The sequence below is a fragment of the Oryx dammah genome, unplaced genomic scaffold, assembly GCF_014754425.2.
Source record: "Oryx dammah isolate SB20612 unplaced genomic scaffold, SCBI_Odam_1.1 HiC_scaffold_21, whole genome shotgun sequence".
NCBI classification, from domain to species: domain Eukaryota; kingdom Metazoa; phylum Chordata; class Mammalia; order Artiodactyla; family Bovidae; genus Oryx; species Oryx dammah.
The window spans coordinates 43,015,131-43,035,715 of record NW_024070205.1 but is presented as its reverse complement, the minus strand read 5'-3'; the positions used below and the strand labels follow the sequence as shown (position 1 = coordinate 43,035,715).

Below are 20,585 nucleotides of genomic sequence, written 5' to 3'. Positions count from 1 at the left end.
CCATCATTAGACTCACACGTGGAATTGTAGGCCCAAGAGGGTCATATTCACCACCATAATCCAATCAGGGCTTTTCCAAATAGTGGCTCCCGTATTTTGTGTGAGCTTTGAAACTTACTTGGGGACAGTGGTAGGATATAAGTTAAAGGTTAACTGAAACACTAATAGAACAGTTAAACCACAAATTTAGAATACTAGGATAAAGTGAATTATGCTTAAGTACTTAATTTTCTTTCTTTTTTTTTTTTTTTTTTTACATTTCTCAGACAAGAGTATCTTATTGAAGTAGACTATGTCTCTTTTTTGTATATATGCATATATTATACATAAGCTGGATGTAAGTAAGTGTGTGTACATGGTTCTTTTAAAAATTTCTCACCCTATTCAGTAAAGGCTAGCAGATGATCGTGTTTTTTTTTTTTTTTTTTTTTTTTTTCCTGTAGGGAAGGCGTACAGTCTAAAATATTTTAACCCAAATCACACTGAGGATAATTTTTACAGATGAGTCCAACTTACTTCCAGAATTTGCCTAGTTCACAAGCTGAGCCTTGTAGTTAAACATTCGGCATTTAATACACACAGGTCTTTTCACTGAGTATCACACCATTTTGATAACAAGTTGAGAATGCTAATGTTGGTATTTACTTGGTTCTTCATGATCTCTGGCAGACAGGGTTTGTAGATGAAACGACAGCTGCGAGAGTGGAACGTATCAAACAGGAAAAAGGTACTTTCTGGGAGCCTTTGGCTAAAGTTACTCAAGAAGAAACAAAGATGTCATCTTTACAGGTATGGACTGCTCTTCACTGTGGATCAAGCTTTAATAAAACATTTGCTTTATTACTTACAAAAGTAAAACAAACTAGTGTGGTTCTTTGCCTCATACAGAATAGACATGTGAAATTGTTTTATGGTAGCTGCTCTCTTAAAAATCACATTTCTTCTTTCTGGAAGGCTAACAACACAGAGAACAGAGGTTGGACTCCAAAAAAAGTTTTAAACATGATACTGAATATACGTTTAATATAACTTTAAATTATTTGTAGTAACTTTTGGAAAAGTTATGTCTTTGTACCAGTGATACTACAAATGCAGTAGTTTTTGAACCACCGAAGAAAACTGACTCACATCCCTTCTTAAATGTTCAGTTTGCTCCTTGGCCTCATTCATCACAGTCCAGAAATGATATCTATCAAAAGGCAGAAATCTGACATTGCTAAGGATATTCAAAATTGTTTGAGCACTAATAGTATATTTGGAGTGGCAATCCATAATGGTAAATATGTTACAACTCTTAAAAACCTAATAACTGGTTTTCAAGACATGTCACTTCATGGGAAATAGATGGAGAAACAGTGGAAACAGTGTCAGACTTTATTTTGGGGGGCTCCAAAATGACTGCAGATGGTGACTGCAGCCATGAAATTAAAAGACGCTTACTCCTTGGAACGAAAGTTATGACTAACCTAGATAGCATATTAAAAATCAGAGACATTACTTTGCCAGCAAAGATCCGTCTAGTCCAGGCTATGGTTTTTCCAGTGGTCATGTATGGATGTGAGAGTTGGACTGTGAAGAAAGCTGAGTGCCGAAGAATTTATGCTTTTGAACTGTGGTGCTGGAGAAGACTCTTAAGAGTCCCTTGGACTGGAAGGAGATCAGTCCTGGGTGTTCTTTGGAAGGAATGATGCTGAAGCTGAAACTCCAGTACTTTGGCCACCTCATGTGAAGAGTTGACTCATTGGAAAAGACCCTGATGCTGGGAGGGATTGGGGGCAGGAGGAGAAGGGGACGACAGGTTGAGATGGCTGGATGGCATCACTGACTCGATGGACCTGAGTTTGAGTGAACTCCGGGAGTTGGTGATAGACAGGGAGGCCTGGCGTGCTGCGATTCATGGGGTCGCAGAGAGTCAGACACGACTGAGCAACTGAACTGAAGACGTTAACTCTTATGCCTTAAATCTACAAAGTGAAATATATCAGTAGTGTAAATAAGCTCTAAAGAATTTATATATTACGACCATCTTTAGGAAGACAATGATTTTAAAAACTGTATGGCTCTAACCCTTTGTCCTCCTTCTGGTACAGTGAAAGCATCATTATAAACTTAGCATTAAAAAGAAAAGGGCATTTAAAAAAACTCATACTTGGGGGTTTTTTGTAAGGACAGATTATATGGCTAAAGAACACTTACCTGGAGTCACTGGACAAGGCAGCACCTCTTCGTTTCCTCGGACCCTGAGCATCAGTTGTGGTAGCACCCTGAATCCCTGTCGCAAATCAACGCTGCCTTCATGTCTCTCTCCAGATGAAGGCGGGGGTAGGGGTCTCCTGCCCCTGTGAGCCAAAAACTAGAATAAAATTTCCGTATAAAACTTTACAATTTTAGAATTTGTCCTTGTAAGCTTTAGTCCAAAAGGAAAGTTCTATTTGGAATGGGGATCATGGCATTACATGTTTTTCTCATTTGTCAGCCTTGTGTGAAAAGAGCCCGTCATGAGCTCCCCTCAGAAGATGAGTACAGGTCGACACTGCAAGCAGCAATAGCAGCCTTGGAGGCGATCGAGTTACTACTCCAGAAGTCCCCTCCTCCAGACTGGCTCCTGATGGAAATGGTGACACTTCAGGAAAGGATTGATAAGCTAAAACGTCAGGTACTCTAAGGTGAAGAGTTAGTGGACTAGATCATTTTGTCAACTAGGTAAATGAGTTGAATATGATTTTTTTGTTACCCTATAGTACATTTTGTAAATGGAAATATTGACATATCTGTACATGGTCTAACACATAAAACGTTTCTGAAGTTGAATCTAGTGAAAATAAGTCTTTATTTATGGACATTTAAAGAGCAAGATTGTGAGGGATATTTCTCATTAAGGACTTTGGTACAAGGTAATAAAAGTGAAACAGTCGGTAACTGCCCAGGTCTCCACAGGGCCACTCACTCAGATAGTACCTCTGTAAACAAATAAATAAGCTGCCTAAGGAAATCTTAGCAATTTAAAATCATTTATATACTTTATAGCTAAAAGTTTTTCAGTAAGTTGTATTCCATAATAGAGTTTACTCTTCTGACAAAGAAATGGCACAGAATTAAGCTAATCAGCTTGAATTTTTGTATTTATTTTCTTTACTTCCAGAATTGCTCTGGAAGAAAGCAGTAAGTTCCACCTTTCCACAGCCACTTGCTCTTCACAGAAACTGGCCTCCGTCAGACGCACAGGCTCTTCCTCTGAGAAGGGCTGTGAACCTCTGCACTGCTCAGGGCTCTCCACCAGCAAGCCAGGTCTCCTCTCATTTCCATTGGCAGACTGGATAAAGAGCTCCTGACATGAGAAAAACAGGATGCTGGGGCTTTCTCATCTGCAGTGCCTGCTCCTGAGGTATTAGTTTGATTTTTTTTCTTTGTTTTAAAGAAATCCTTTTTCCTGAAAAGTGACTTGCAGTCACTGTCACCAGCTGTTATCGTCCCAGTTCAGATCACCATCTTCCCCCCAGCCTGTAGATTCTCCCTGCAACAAAAGAGAGCAAACAGGGGCAACCTGCTGAAACAAGTCACATTCAGATTTGAAAGATTGGGAATTTAAAAGGGGCCCAACACGTGTCTTTCGATGCCAGAATGCATTTCTTCATACATAGTTTACTATAACAGAAACGTGAAAAGAAGGGTCACTTTGGTTCCGCTATTACAAAATCACAGCATTAAAAAAAAACTTTCACAAGGACTATTTAACACTTAGCCCAAGCACTTCTATTACTACATTTTCCTGGGGAAGAAAAAAAGATGCCATTGACCGGAATTGATTTTGCTCATTTTCTGATCACATTAATAAACCAGTTGTGGGCATCAGTCTTCTCTCACTGGGAGAGTGTTTTTTTTTTTTCTTTTCTTTATAAATGGGACAATATAACTGCTTCCTGTGAGAGGGAAATAATGTAAACTAATAACACAATTTAATGATCCTCACCTCAGTAATTTCTGCTGCAGCAAATTTTGAGGAAAAGTGCATCACTGATGAGACATTATCCTTGTTGGGAACCACTGTTTCTGTCCTCAGTTCAGGCAAAATAAGAATAGCAGCTGAAGGCTTAATTTCTGGGATCATATCAGCAAACCAGTCCAACTCTGGGTCTTTCACTGGCTTCTTTTTTACCTGAATGGTAAATTCCTCTCCTAAACCCAGTTCTGATGGAACTTTAAGGCGCCTTTCTTGTGACAACACTTTTGGTGGCTTGGTTTGGCCTGGGTCATCCCTGCTTTGTGCAAGACTGGTCTTTTGGGGTAGGCTCGATTTCGAAGGCAAAGCAGGAGTGGCCTTTTGCTCCCCTGAGGTAACAGGTCTTGTGGCCATCATTCCACCTTCCAGGTTTACTTCAGTATCTAAGCTGCCAGGCTCAAAGTCATCCCAAGGCTCCTCTGCATTCAGGTTAGTGAGCAGGGACTGGGCCACTGCGTGGGTATCTGCAGGACAAACCTCTATGTTGACAGTTTTGTTCTCGGGCTCCTCAGGCTCACTCCAGTCAGGCCACTCCTCAGACTTTTTAGAACTTGATGGAAAATTTTCACTGTCTCCTGAGGTAATTTTCACTTCAGAGATGCCATTGATGGGAAATTTGATAGGCTGAGAAAATTGATCATCTGTGGGGGGATATATATGTACAAGAGTTATTCTCATAAAATGTTGGTTAAGAAATGTTGGTTAAGACATGCAATATATTTAGGAGAAAGTTAACACTGAAGAAATGTATAGACCCAATTCCTTGGAAATAACCCATGTACACTGAACTGTGATATAGCCCAGCAGAACATAAACCAACAAAGATACAAGTTAAACAAATGTGATTTGATGGGCACATACCAAGCAACAATTAACTGGAGCACCTAATCCTTTACTAAATACTCAAACATACTATATAACAAATACAAAAATGTTCTAGCCAGGCACTGATACCCTCAAGACGTTAATTATGTATACACCTTGAGAAAGTGTTGTATGCTCAAGTAGGCTGCCTCTCTTTAACATATCCTCATTTTAAATATATTTTCATTAGCATAGTCAAGTCATGAAGTCCTTTTTAGTATGGTCTGACTGTATGCTTAATCCCACAAACTTATTTAACCACAGAACTCCTCTGAACTCCTCTTTCATGGTATACCTGATAACATCTTCCAGAACTATCATACTTTGATATAATTTGGGTAAAGTCCCCAAAGTGAAGTATTTGGTGCAAAAAAGAATGCAAGCAATGTCTCCACCAGTTACGAAGAAAAGACAAGTATTTACCCTGTAGTCCAGAGAAAAAAGATGCACCCAAGGTGACTACATAATTGTAAAAAGAGAATTAAATCTCAATAGTTCCAAAATGCCCTTTAGTTTCAGAATTTTAATTACTCGGGAAAACATTCACCAAGCAGTGGAACAGCTGTATAAATTTAATAAATCTACCTGTCTGTAGAAAAGTACTGTAGTAATCTTGTGGTATGTGCTTCTTGCTGTTGATGGGCATGTTGCCAGAAAAACATTTAGGGAATATGCCAGGGGAGGGGTTCTTCATGATTGGCAAGCTCTGACTGCGCTGGCTGCAGGTGACGTGCACAGGAGAATCTGAAGATGAATAAAAACTCCAAAAAATGAAAGAGTAGTAAATTGCTTCTTTTCCTATCACATGTTAGGTGAGCAACAGTTAAGAGGAGGGGTATATTTAACACAGATAAAAAATAACCTGCTGGGAGAGGACGTCTCCAAATATTTGGAGAATCATACCTACTATGGAAGTGTCCACATGGTGGTAAACAAAGAATTCAAGCATTAAGTAAGCATTTGGAATAGAGAAAACCTTTAGGATACCTAGTTATAAAAGTTAACAGCCTTTAAAAACATCTCAATGGTGACTTAAAACTACTTGATTCTACTTTCCTTTTAAGAATAAAGAGTACAAGCACACGGATATGAATGTACTTAATGCCACAAAACTGTACACCTTAAAATGTTTAAGACAGTAGATTTTATGTTATGGACCTTTAACTCCCAACTGGAAAAAGAAAAATGTTTTAAGAAAATGTAGTCTTTAGCACCTTTTAGAAAGTTCATACTTTTAAGAATGAGTACTGGTCAAAAGGATCCTACCAAAATTTTTGACTACTTCGTCTGCCTTAGGAAAATGAGGGGGTGGCCTGGGCTGAGTCATCACAGGCCGCACCTCCCCTCCTCACCCCAGTCTGATCTTTGCAAGCCCACCACCCTCTTGCATATTTCTACCACCATCCTCCCTGCTGAAACCTACTAATTTTTCTTACAAATTGTCCCCTTCTCTACATTGTCTTCCCTAACTCTTGTTCATGCAGACTTATTTCCCTCAGGTACATTTTTCATAAACCTTAGTATCAGCCTTCATTCTTAAGTCTGATCAGGCAGGTAAACTAAGAACAGAAGGGAAAAAAAAATCTAAGAGTACCTCCTTTACACACGTCCCTCTCCCAGCAGCCCCTCTGCCCTATAGGACAAGGGCCTCTCTTTACCATAAATCTGGAATACAAGCTGCCACCAGGGTCTCAGCCATCCTGGAAGAGTCTAACATGGCAAGTCAGTGGGATTCAAGTTTTCAGGAAAATCTATTTTAATAAAAACTTATCCACTATTGATGCTTTGGTGCCCTTTTCTGTTTCCTATTCAGATTACAGAGTGATCCAAATGGAGAGTATGTAAAATATCTAGAACCAGAAAACCCCATCCAATAAATAAAGTTGTTAGGAGTGGGGACTTTTGTTAATTCAACATGTAAAGCTGTCCCTAGAGACTGACCCCTAAACCTTATCGCAAAACTATGCATATCCTCTCCTCTGGCCAGAAATTCCTCTAGTATGAAATATAAACCCTTCATCTGCTTTTTGTGTGCTCTGCTAAAAGAAAAACTGGTAACAATAGACCTCACTCAGTTTGGTGTGATGTTTCATGGCTGAAGAGGCGGCGACAGTTTCTACATCACCCTCTTGAAGCTCCTCAGAGTCACACTAACACTGACTCAGTAGCACCAAGGAAGCACTGACTCCTCAAAATTTGAGGAGTCAGTGTTGCTTTAAAAATTCTCTTGGCAGCAAAATTAGAGAAAAGTCTGGCAATTCTTTTTTACTAATAACTGTTTCCATGCTGTCTACTCACTATCATTGAGAACTGAATCAGATTCAGAGCTTCATAACATGGCCATCATCCTTCAGGGTTATACAAAGGAGCAAAAAAGCAAAGGCGCTGTCAATACAAAATTCTTATTTTTTTATAGCCTATAAAGACCAGAAATTACTGCTGCTTCCCAGGTAATAATATTTCAATGGGAACATCAGAATTAAGGATTTTTTTCTCTTAAGTACGTAAAAATCAACAGCTTGTCACCTAACAGGCCATCAAAATCAAAAGAACTTAAAACACTAAGGTGTCACTAAGAGCTGCTACAGCCTTTTTGGAAACTGACACTATTAAGATGTAAATATTCTGTATATTCTTTGACTCAGAAATTTAGAAAGGAGTGTAACAGCCATCAACAGTGAGGGAGGTCACTGAATGAATTACAGTCAATGAAATATTAGGCAGCTATCAATAAAACATTATTAGGTAGTTATGTATTGACCTGGAGACAGGTCCCTGATAAGCTGTTACATGAAAAAAATCAAGTTGTGGAACTGCATAGTATTTTTTTTTTAAAATCCTATGTGTGTGTTAAAATATATTTGTGTCTTTGTGGGCTTATTAAAAGGATGAAAGAATTTCCATTAAACCAATAAAATTGGTTACCTTAGATGCCCCAGAAGGAGGTGAAAAAGGGAAATGAACGTTTTCCTTTTAATTCTCTGTATCATTTGAATATAATCTATCTGTGTTACTTGTATAATGTTTAAAATCTAATAAGACAGTAACACTGGACCTTTTAATCACTCTTACCTTCTGGGGAAAGGTCCACAGTTTTAGTAAAGCTTGGGGCAGTGCGTTTGAAGATCTTGGTTCTCTCTCCTCCCACAACCACCTCTGGTCCAAGTAGCGAGACCAACACTGCTAGGCTGTGAAGAGTAATGGCCACGATGGAGTCGCTGGTATCACGCAGGCCCAGTAAAACCTAGGAGTAAATTGGGTAGTAAATGTACAGAACTATATTGCCTGTCTCTTCTCCCTTTCCCCCAACCCCAACAAGTAGTTGGGCTGCAGTCAGACTGTTTAAGTGAACTTCATTTCTTAGATGTGTTCTAGGTCAGTGGCTCTCTGTTTGTGGTCAAGGACCAATGTTTTCCCTTCCCAATCCAGCACACCCTGATCCTTTTTTGAAGATACAGTAAAGATGAAGTCAAATAAATACATGAGAAATGTATTAGAAATAAGACTACTCTGTTAAGTTGCTATGAAAGTTTTTAGATTATGATGCCTGTCGGCTCTTGCCTCTAAGCCACCGCCACAGAGTCCTCCCAAGGGCTGAACCCTTTTAAGTCTACAGCACCAAGTATTCCCAGGTGGTCTTCCATTCAAGTACTAACTAGGCCCGACCCTGCTTAGCATCTGAGCTCAGATGAGATGGATGCATTCAGCGTGGTAAGGCTGTAGGCAGTTTCCCAAATTGTTGGTGAATCTGAATACTCCATCCAAAAGACAGAGTTGCTGAATGGATTAAAAAAAAAAAAAAAAAAGACTCATCTGTATGTCGCCTCAAGAGGCTTCTCATGTAAGAACATACATAGATCAAAAGTGAAGGAACAGAAAAAGATGTTCCATGCAAATGAAAACCAAAAGAAATCTCGGGAAGTTATACTTAGACAAGACAAACTTTAAAACAGTAATAAAAGAAGGCATGACATGATGATACATAAATCCAACATTTATAACATTTATAAATACTTTATGGCTTCCCTGGTGGCTCAGAGGTTAAAGCATCTGCCTGGAATGCTGGAGACCTGAGTTTGATCCCTGGGTCGGGAAGATCCCCTGGAGAAGGAAATGGCAACCCACTCCAGTATTCTTGCCTGGAGAATCCCATGGAGGGAGGAGCCTGGTAGGCTACAGTCCATGGGGTCACAAAGAGTCGGACACGACTGAGCGACTTCACATGCACCAAACATAGGAGCAGCTAAATTAAAGCAAACACTGGTAGTCACTCAGTCGTGTCTGACTCTTTGCGACCCCATGGACTATAGCCCGCCAAGCTCCTCTGTCCATGGGATTCTCCAGTCAAGAATACTGGAGTGGGTTGCCATGCCCTTTTCCAGAGGATCTTCCTGACCCAGGGATTGAACACAGGTCTCCTGCATTGCAGGCAGATTCCTTACTGTCTGAGTTACATGGAAGTCCCTAAAACAAATATTAACAGGCCCTAAAGAGAGGAATAGAGCAATACATTAATAGCAGGGGACTTTAATATCCAATTTACATCAATGGATAGATCATCCAGACATAAAGCAGTAAGAAAATGTTGGCCTTAAATGACACATTAGATGGATTTAGATATACAAAGAACATTTCATCCCAAAGGAACAGAACACACATTCTTCTCTAGGGCAAACGGAACAGTCTCCAAGATGGTTCATAGGTCACGTGACAAAACAAATCTTGATAAATCGAAGAAGACTGAAATCAATCAAGTATCTTTTCTGACCCTAAGAGTATGAAATTAGAAATCAATTATAAGAAGAAAAGTGGAAAATTCAAAAATGGGGAGATTAAATAGTATGCTACTGAACAACCAATGAGTCAAAGGAGAAATCAAAAATATCTTGAGACAAATGAAAATGGAAAAAAAACAACCCATCGATGCATGCATCAATGGGATGCAGCAAAAGCAGTTCTAAGAGGAATGTTCATACTAATAAATGCCTACCTGAAGAAATAAAAATCCCACGCAAGTAATTCTAGATCTCAAGATGCTAGAAAAAGAAACCTCAAAGTCAGTAAAAGGAAGAAAATAACAGCAGAAATAAATGCGATAAAGAAAACAGAAATTCAGTGAAACTAAGAGCTGATTCCAGTGGTCATATATGGATGTGAGAGTTGGACTGTGAAGAAGCTGAGCACTGAAGAATTGATGCTTTTTAACTGTGATGTTGGAGAAGACTCTTGAGAGTCCCTTGGGCTGCAAGGAGACCCAACGAGTCCATCCTAAAGTACATCAGTCATGGGTGTTCATTGGAAGGACTGATGTGGAAACTGAAACTCCAATACTTTGGCCACCTGATGCGAAAAGCTGACTCATTTGCAAAATCCTTGATACTGGGAAAGATTGAAGGTGGGAGGAGAAGAGGACAACAGGGGATGAGATGGTTGGATGGCATCACCGACTCAATGGACATGGGTTTGGGTGGACTCTGGGAGTTGGTGATGGTCAGGGAGGCCTGGCGTGCTGCAGTTCATGGGGTCGCAAAGAGTTGGACACAACTGAGCTACTGAACTGAAGAGCTGATTTATTCAAAAGATAAAATTGACAAATCTTTAGCAAGACTCACTGAAAGAGGACTCAAAATTGTAAATCAGAGACGTTACAACTGGTACCACACAAAGGGTCATAAGAGATTACTATGAACAACCATGGTGGAGTCCCTAAGTCGTGTCCAGTTCTTTTGAAACCCCATGAACTGTAACCCACCAGGCTCTACTGGCCATGGGATTTCCCAGGCAAGAATACTGAAGTGGGTTGCCATTTCCTTCTCCAGGGGATCTTCCAAATCTAGGGATCAAACCCACGTCTTGTACATTGTCAGGCAGATTACCTACCACTGAGATGGCCACCTGGGAAGCCCCACTATGAACAATTAATGTACCAATAAATTTGACAAACTAGAAGAAATGGATAAAGTCCTAGAAACATACAACCTATCAAGACTGAGTCATAAAAAAGTAGAAAATCTGGACAGTCAGGTAAGGAGACTGAATCAGTAACCAAAAACCTACCAACAAACAGAAGTCTAGGACAGATAGCTGCTCTGGTGAATTCTACCAAACATCTGAAGAATGAATACCAACTCCTCAGATTCTTCCAAAAAACAGAAGAGTAGGGAAACTTCTTCTTCTTCTTTAAAACTCCTTTTAAAAGGTTGACATCACCCTGACACAAAACCAGAGAAGGACACCACAAAAAATTTACAGGCCAAAATCCCTTCAAGAAAATGTTCCCTTCAAGGGAACATTTCATGCAAAGATGGGCACAATAAAGGACTGAAAGTTATGGACCTAATAGAAGCTGAAGATATTAAGAAGAGGTGGCAAGAATACACAGAAGAACCATACAAAATAGATCTTTGTGACCCAAATAACCACGATGGTGTGATCACTCACCTAGACCCAGACATCCTGGAATGTGAAGTCAAGTAGGCCTTAGGAAGCATCACTATGAACAAAACTAGTGGAGGTGATGGAATTCCAGTTGAGCTATTTCAAATCCTAAAAGATGATTCTGTGAAAGTGCTGCACTCAATATGCCAGCAAATTTGGAAAACTCAGCAGTGGCCATAGGACTGGAAAAGGTCAGTTTTCATGCCAATCCCAAAGAAAGGCAATGCCAAAGAATGCTCAAACTACTGCACAATTGCACTCATCTCACACACTAGCAAAGTAATGCTTAAAATTCTCCAAACCAGGCTTTGACAGTACGTGAACTGTGAACTTTCAGATGTTCAAGCTGGATTTAGAAAAGGCAGAGGAACCAGAGATCAAATTGCCAACATCTGTTGGATGATAGAAAAAGCAAGAGTTCCAGAAAAACATCTATTTCTGCTCTATTGACCACGCCAAAGCCTTTGACTACATGGATCACAACAAACTGTGGAAAATTCTTCAAGAATTGGGAATACCAAACCACCTGACCTGCCTCTTGAGAAATCTGTATGCAGGTCTGGAAGCAACATTTAGAACTGCACATGAAACAACAGACTGGTTCCAAATAGGAAAAGGACTACAGTCAAGGTTGTGTATAGTCACCCTGCTTATTTAACTTATATACAGAGTACTTCATGTGAAATGCTGGGCTGGATGAAGCACAAGATGGAATTAAGATTGCTGGGAGAAATATCAATAACCTCAAATATGCAGATGACACCACCCTTATGGCAGAAAGTGAAGAACTAAAGAACCTCTTGAAAGTCAAAGAGGAGAGTGAAAAAGTTGGCTTAAAACTCAACATTCAGAAAACTAATTTCATGGCATCCAGTCCCATCACTTCATGGCAAATAGATGGGCAAACAATGGAAACAGTGACAGACTTTATTTTTTGGGGCTCCAGAATCACTGCAGATGGTGACTACAGCCATGAAATTAAAAGATGCTTGCTCCTTGGAAAAAAGCTATGACCAACCTAGACAGCATATTAAAAAGCAGAGACATTACTTTACCAACAAAGGTCTGTCTAGTCAAAGCTATGGTTTTTCCAGTGGTCATGTATGGATGTGAGTGTTGGACTATAAAGAAAGCTGAGCACCAAAGAATTGATGCTTTTGAACTGTGGTGTTAGAGAAGACTCTTGAGAGTCCCTTGGACTGCAAGGAGATCCAACCAGTCCATAAGGGAAATCAGTCCTGAATATTAACTGGAAGGACTGATGCTAAGAAAGATTGAAGGTGGGAGAAGGGGAAGACAGAGGATGAGATAGCTGGATGGCATCACCAACTTGATGGACATGAGTTTGAGCAAGCTCTAGGAGTTGGTGATAGGAAGGGAAGCCTGGCGTGCTGCAATCCATGGGGTCACAAAGAGTCGGACATGACAGAGCGACTGAACTGCACTGAATTCCTGATGAATGTAAGATGCCAAAATTGTCAACAAAATTAGAAAACAAATTCAACAATATATTAAAAGGATCATATACCATGATCAAGTGGAATTTTTTTCTAGTGATGCCAGGATGGTGGAACATCCACAAATCAATGTAATACACTACATTAACAAAACGAAGGATAAAAATCATATGATCATCTCAATGAACACAGAAAAAGTATCTGACAAAATTCAACATCTATTTATGATAAAAACTCTCAACAAACTGGATACAGAAGAAACATACCTCAATATAATAAAGGCCATATACAACAAGCCTACACTTAACATTACATCAAAAAGCCAAAAGCTTTCCCTCTGAGATGAGAAACAAGCCAAGGATGCCCACTGTTGCCAACACAGTGTTGGAAACCCTAGCCATAGCAATTAAGCAAGGAGGGGGGAGGGAGGGCAAAGACATTTAAATCAGAAAATAAGAAGTACTGTAAAACTATACACAATATACAGAAATTTGTAGCATTTCTATACACTAATAATGGATTGTCAGAAAAAGAAAAATTAACCCCATTTATAATTGCATCAAAGAATAAAATACATAGAAATAAATTTACCCAAGGAAGTGGAAGACCTCTACACTGAAAACTACAGGACACTGATGAAAGAAACTGAAGAAGACATAAATAAATGGAAAGATATTCTGTGTCATGGATTGGAAGAATTAATATTGTTAATAACCTGCCCATAGTTCCCTAAGCAATCTACAGACCCAATGCAATCCCTATCAAAATTCCAATGACATTATTCACAGAACTAGAATCAGTTCAGTTGCTCAGTCGTGTCCGACTCTTTGCGACCCCATGAATCGCAGCACACCAGGCCTCCCTGTCTATCACCATCTTCCGGAGTTCACTCAGACTCACGTCGGTCGAATCAGTGATGCCATCCAGCCATCTCATGCTCTGTCGTCCCCTTCACCTCCTGCCCCCAATCCCTCCCAGCATCAGTCTTTTCCAATGAGTCAACTCTTCGCATGAGGTGGCCAAAGTACTGGAGTTTCAGCTTCAGCATCAGTCCTTCCAAAGAAATCCCAAGGTTGATCTCTTTCAGAATGGACTGGTTGGATCTCCTTGCAGTCCAAGAGACTCTCAAGAGTCCTCTCCAGCACCACAGTTCAAAAGCATCAATTCTTCGGCGCTCAGCCTTCTTCACAGTCCAACTCTCACATCCATACATGACTACTGGAAAAACCATAGCCTTGACTAGACGGACCTTAGTCGGCAAAGTAACGTCTCTGCTTTTTAATATGCTGTCTAGGTTGGTCATAGCTTTTCTTCCAAGGAGTAAGTGTCTTTTAATTTCATGGCTGCAGTCAACATCTGCAGTGATTTTGGAGCCCAAAAAGTAAAGTCTGACACTGTTTCCACTGTTTCCCCATCTATGTCCCATAAACAATCCTAAAATTTGTATGAAACCACAAAAGACTCCGAATAGCCAAAGCAACCTTCAGAAAGAAGAACAAAGCTGGAAGCCTCACACTCCTTGATTTCAAAGCATATTACAAAGCTACAGTAAAATAGTATAGTATTGGCATAAAACAGACACATAGGTCAATGGAACAAAATAGCCTAGAAACAAACCTATACATATATGGTCAATTAATTTATGACAGAAATAGCCAAGAATACACAATGCAGAAAGGACAGTCTATTCAATAATGTGTTGAGAAAACTGGACAACTGTCTTATAACACATTAACTTAAAACGGATTAAGGATGTAAACATAAGACCTGAAATGACAGAACTTCTAGAAAAAAACACAGGCAGTAAGCTTTTTGACAACAGCCTTGGTGATGAATTTTTGAATCTGACACCAAAAGCAAAGGTTACAAAATCCAAAACTAAGAAATGGGATTACATCAAACTAAATAGCTTCTGCAAGGCAAAGAAAACCATCAGAAAGTAAAAAGGTAATCTGCTGAATGGGAGAAACTATGTGCAAATAATATATCTAATAAGGGGCTAAAGTTCAAAGTATACAAAAAGCTCATACAGCTCAAAGGGAAAGACAATTTGACTAAAAACTAAGTTGAAGATATGAAGAGATGTTTTCCCAAAGATGACATAAAGATGGTCATGAGTTACACGAAAAGATGCTCAAGATCACTAAACATCAGGGAAACAAACCCACAAGGAGATAGCACTGCATACCCGTTAGAATGGCTCTTATCAAGAAGACAAGAGTCAAGGGATGGTGAGGATGTGGAGCAAAGGGGACCCTTGTGTGCTGCTGGTGGGAATTTCCATAATGGGTACAGCCACTATGGAAAACAGTATAGATGTTCATCAGGAAATTAAAAATGGGATGACCATACCATCCAGTGACTCCACTTCTGGGTGTTTATTTGAGGAAAACCTTACTAACTCAAAAAGGCATGTGCACTCCCATATTCACTGCAGGATTATTTACATCAAAGTATCTCTTGATGAATGGATAAAGAAAATGCAGTATGCACATAGGAAGATTATTCAGCCATAAAAAAGCATAAAATCTTGCTATTTGCAACAACATGGACAGACCTGGAGGGCACTATGCTCTGCTAAGGGAAATAAATCAGACACAGAAAGACAAACGCTCACTTATATGTGTGTGTGTGGTGGGGGAGGTGGGGTAGAGGACAAACAGAAAAAAACAAGAACACAGATACAGAGAACAGATTAGTGGCTGCCAGGCGGAAGTGAGGAGGTAGAGAGGAAATAAAATGGGTCAAGAGGCATATACCACATTATAAAATAAAAAGGTCTTGCAGATATAATGTACAGCATAGTGACTATAGCTTATAATACTGTATTGCATATTTCAAAGTCACAAAGAATATTTTTTAAAGTTTCATCATGAGAAATTTCATAACTGTATGGTGACACATGGTAACTAAGCTTATTGTGATCATCTGCAATATATACACATCAAATCATTCTCCTGTATACCTGAAACTACATGCCCATAATATACCTCAATTAAAAAAAAAAGATTTTAAATGTTAATTTTCCATATCTGTACTCAGCTCAATGTAGCAGAACCATAACAAACAGTTCATGGACAGGCAATGTTCTGCAGAGCACACTTGAAACACTCATCTAGGTCACTAAGAGCTGTGTCCTTCACCTTGTAGCTTAACACACAAGAACAGGACTATGAAAACTTTTTTGATATCTGATGCCTATAACACCTGTCCCTAACTGAGCCAATTATGATCTCTTTCCCAGTAATAAAAACTGGAATTTAGAGAAACTGGTTATCTCTGGTTTGCTTAAAGGAAGGACAGTAAACTTGGAAACTATGGGGCAACTACGCTTCAGTTCAGTTCAGTTCAGTCGCTCAGTCGTGTCTGACTCTTTGCGACCACATGAATCGCAGCACGCCAGGCCTCCCTGTCCATCACCATCTCCCGGAGTTCACTTAGACCCATGTCCATCAAGTCCGTGATGCCATCCGGCCATCTCATCCTCGGTCGTCCCCTTCTCCTCCTGCCCCCAATGCCTCCCAGCATCAGTCTTTTCCAATGAGTCAACTCTTCGCATGAGGTGGCCAAAGTACTGGAGCTTCAGCTTTAGCATCATTCCCTCCAAAGAACACCCAGGGCTGATCGCCTTCAGAATGGACTGGTTGGATCTCCTTGCAGTCCAAGGGACTCTCAAGAGTCTTCTCCAACACCACAGTTCAAAAGCATCAATTCTTCGGCGCTCAGCCTTCCTCACAGTCCATCTCTCACATCCATACATGACCACAGGAAAAACCATAGCCTTGACTAGATGGACCTTAGTCGGCAAAGTAATGTCTCTGCTTTTGAATATGCTATCTAGGTTGGTCATAACTTTTCTTCCAAAGAGTAAGAGTCTTTTAATTTCATGGCTGCACTCACCATCTGCAGTGATTTTGGAGCCCAAAAAAATAAAGTCTGACACTGTTTCCACTGTTTCCCCATCTATTTCCCATGAAGTGATGGGACCAGATGCCATGATCTTCGTTTTCTGAATGTTGAGCTTTAAGCCAACTTTTTCACTCTTTCACTTTCATCAAGAGGCTTTTTAGCTCCTCTTCACTTTCTGCCATAAGAGTGGCATCATCTGCATATCTGAGGTTATTGATATTTCTCCCGGCAATCTTGATTCCAGCTTATGCTTCTTCCAGTCCAGCATTTCTCATGATGTACTCTGCATATAGGTTAAATAAGCAGGGTGACAATATACAGCCTTGACGTACTCCTTTTCCTATTTGGAACCAGTCTGTTGTTCCATGTCCAGTTCTAAATGTTGCTTCCTGACCTACATATAAGTTTCTCAAGAGGCAGGTCAGGTGGTCTGGTATTCCCATCTCTTTGAGAATTTTCCACAGTTTATTGTGATCCACACAGTCAAAGGCTTTGGCGTAGTCAATAAAGCAGAAATAGATGTGTTTCTGGAAGTCTCTTGCTTTTTCCATGATCCAGTGGATGTTGGCAATTTGATCTCTGGTTCCTCTGCCTTTTCTAAAACCAGCTTGAACATCAGGGAGTTCACGGTTCACATATTGCTGAAGCCTGGCTTGGAGAATTTTGAGCATTGCTTTACTAGCATGTGAGATGAGTGCAATTGTGCGGTAGTTTGAGCATTCTTTGGCATTGCCTTTCTTTGGGATTGGCATGAAAACTGACCTTTTCCAGTCCTGTGGCCACTGCTGAGTTTTCCAAATTTGCTGGCATATTGAGTGCAGCACTTTCACAGCATCATCTTTCAAGATTTGAAACAGCTCAACTGGAATTCCATCACCTCCACTAGCTTTGTTCGTAGTGATGTTTTCTAAGGCCCACTTGACTTCACATTCCAAGATATCTGGCTCTAGATTAGTGATCACGTCATCATGATTATCTGGGTCATGAGCATCTTTTTTGTACAGTTCTCCCATGTATTCTTGCCACGTCTACTATGGTCAACTACGCCTGGCCATGTGTATACCAAATAACAAAAGCTGGTCTTCAAAAGTCAAACGTGAGTGGATGTAAAGAGAAAGGAAAGGAATGAAGACCATATGGCTGAGTCCCAGCTGCTCTTGATTTCCCTCTTAGGTAGACTGACATCCTTTGATTAAAGTCTCTCTTTTGGGCTTTAGCCCATTTAAGTGGGTTTCAGTTACTTGCAACCAGAAGAACCTTGATTAAGACATTCACAAGGAGCTATCAGGAGAGGTTTTGCTCTGAATTGGCAAACATGTATAGAAGAAAGACAGAGGCAAAGCGTCTGCACCAGTCAGACACAAGGCCAGGATGACCGGACTGCCTGGTGGAGGGGGCATCATGGGTTCAGGAATCCTGGGTTCTGGTCCAATCTTTGCTGGGAATTCGCAATATGACTTAGCCAAGTAATAGTTTCATTTTTCTGGTCCAGTTTCCTCATTTACCTAAGATAAAGGTTTCCAACAGGACTCAATAAAGAAGTGTCAGTTCCAGTGCTAACAAACCAGGCACTGTCTCAAAACACAGCTGTACCAGTAAACTAAATCGTGGTTAGAATTCCGTCAGCTCATTATGGTAATCGTAAGAAACCACCCAAGCCAGAAACCCAACAGTCATCCTCTAAACTCTCCCATCTAGTGGAAAACGGAGTCCTCCCCCTTCTACCCTTCACCACCGCCACCACGTTCCCCCAGTCCTCGCCATCTCTTAGCAGGACTATTCTATACTGTCCTCACTGAACCTCCTTGCTATAGTCCATCTTCCACACTGCCACCCAAGTGAACATCAGAAATCAGCTAAGTTATTCCTCTGAAGGGGAAGTATCTCCACCGAGAGTTTTCATTGCTTTTCATGTGCTGAATATCTACTTGTTAATAGGTTGTTGCAGAAGTACTCACTGGTTTGCACTGTTGAACTGTTCCATTTGATACTGGAATATATTCTTAAATGTGGTTATGTCACACATCATTTTGATGCACATTTACTGCTTTATGTTTTTTGCTAATTATTATTGCTTGTTGTTTATATGTATTTTAGACTATGGAAATGATGTTAGACACAAAAGCAAATTTGAGCGATTTTCTTATTCAAGTTCAAAATGGGTCAAGAAGCAAGAGACAACTCACAACATCAACAAATGCATTTGGCCCAGGAACTGCTAACGAATGTCCAGTGCAGTGGTGGTTCAAGAAGTTCTGCACAGGAGACGAGTCTTGACGATGAGGAGCATGGTGGCCAGCTATAGGAAGCTGACAACAATGAACTGAGAACACCACTGACTAATCCTCTTACAACTACACAAGAAGTTGCCCAAGAACTCAATGTCAGTCATTCTACAGTCCTTCAGCATTTGAAGCAAATTGGAAAGGTGAAAGAGCTTGATAAGTGGGTGCCTCATGAGCTGACCGAAAATCAAAAAAATTGTCATTTTGAAGTGTCGTCTTCTCTTATCCTATCCAACAACAATGACTCATTTCTCAATTGGACTGTGATGTGCAACATAAAGTGGATTTTATATGACAACCAGCGAAGACCAGCTCAGTGGCTGGACTGAGTAGAAGTGCCAAAACACTTCCCAAAGTCAAACTTACACCAGAAAGGGGTCATGGTTACTGTTCGGTGGTCTGCTGCTAGTCTGACCCACTACAGCTTTCTGAATCCCAGCAAAATCATTATATCTGAGAAGTACGCTCAGCAAACTGATGAGATGCAATGAAAACTTCAACACCTGCAGCTGGCACTGGTCAACAGACTGGGCCCAATTCTCTGCAACAACGCTCAACCACACAGCACACAATCAACGCTTCAAAAGCTGAATGAATTGGGCCACAAAGTTTTGCCTCACCTGACCTCTCACCAACCGACTACCACTTCTTCAAGCACCTCGGTGCTTTTTTTGCACAGAAAATGTTTCCCCAACCATCAGGACACAAAAATCGCTTTCCAAGCATTCGTTGAATCCTGAAGCACAGATTTTTTTGCTACAGGAATTAACAAACTTATTTCTTACTGGCAAAAATGTGTTGACTGTAATGGTTCCTGTTTTTTTATTAATATAGATGTGTTTGAGGTTAGTTATAATGATTTAAAATTCAGAGTCTGAAATTACTATTACTTTTTCAAAAACCTAATACTGATCTCAGCTCAGGACCTATGACGGGACCTCTGTTTCAGAGTTAGAGTGCTTAGTTCCCCTTCTACATTCTCAGACGCAAAACAACTACAGGTAGAGTGACAACTACTGCCACAGATGTAAACACAAAGTGCTATGCTAGAGTAACGAGGCTGTAAAGCCAGCCCCCAGTGAACCACACCCCCAGTACCCATGGCCTTGTATAAACCCACCCCACAGTGAACCTGGCCTGACTTCTGTGACTCACTTCAATCAAGAGAATGTGACTGAAGTGATGTGGTCAGTTCCCAATCTATGCCTTAGGAAGGCTGCTTGGGCTCTTGTGGTCACCTTGGGCAGCCATGTAAGAAGTCCACTGACCTTGCTAGGGAAATCATGTGGAGATGTCACATGGGGGAACAAGGGCCCTGAGATGTCCAGAGACTTTGTGGAGAGAGAACCCCAGAGAAGCCTGGCTTTTCCACCCTCCCCTCTGAGGTGCCAAGGAGCTGTGTGGATGTGTCCTGGGGCCCCAGATGACTGCTGCCTTCACTGACATCCTGTGGAACAACAGAACCCACAAGCTGAGCTCAAGCAATCCAAAGAATTATGAGAATTAATAAAGTGTCGTGGGACTTCCCCGGTGATCCAGTGATTAAGTGATCCAGTGATTAAGAATCCACTTTGCAAGGTGGGGGATACAGGTTTGATCTCTGGTTAGAGAACTAAGATCCCACATGCCATG

At 40.6% G+C, this 20,585-nt stretch overlaps 2 protein-coding genes and 1 pseudogene across 4 annotated transcripts in view; 1 reads left to right on the top strand and 2 right to left on the bottom strand.

The window, feature by feature from the left end:
• The window catches only part of CUNH1orf112 (chromosome unknown C1orf112 homolog), a 51,219-nt gene extending 47,356 nt beyond the window's left edge, over positions 1–3,863 (top strand). Inside the window, exons 23-25 of one of the 2 annotated variants that reach the window (XM_040263544.1) lie at positions 670–789; positions 2,477–2,656; positions 3,143–3,863. In XM_040263544.1, coding sequence (XP_040119478.1) covers positions 670–789; positions 2,477–2,656; positions 3,143–3,166 — 324 coding nt within the window. In that variant the 3' untranslated portion in view covers positions 3,167–3,863. Of the gene's footprint in view, positions 1–669; positions 1,056–2,476; positions 2,657–3,142 lie in introns of those variants that run through there. The other variant, XM_040263543.1, reaches the window with a different exon arrangement.
• The window catches only part of SCYL3 (SCY1 like pseudokinase 3), a 48,541-nt gene continuing 28,769 nt past the window's right edge, over positions 814–20,585 (bottom strand). Inside the window, exons 11-15 of one of the 2 annotated variants that reach the window (XM_040263545.1) lie at positions 7,937–8,108; positions 5,450–5,608; positions 3,971–4,641; positions 2,197–3,514; positions 814–1,189 (exon numbers count right to left, since the gene is read on the bottom strand). In XM_040263545.1, coding sequence (XP_040119479.1) covers positions 3,455–3,514; positions 3,971–4,641; positions 5,450–5,608; positions 7,937–8,108 — 1,062 coding nt within the window. In that variant the 3' untranslated portion in view covers positions 814–1,189; positions 2,197–3,454. Of the gene's footprint in view, positions 1,190–2,196; positions 3,515–3,970; positions 4,642–5,449; positions 5,609–7,936; positions 8,109–20,585 lie in introns of those variants that run through there. The other variant, XM_040263547.1, reaches the window with a different exon arrangement.
• LOC120880676 lies at positions 8,472–8,589 on the bottom strand (annotated as a pseudogene).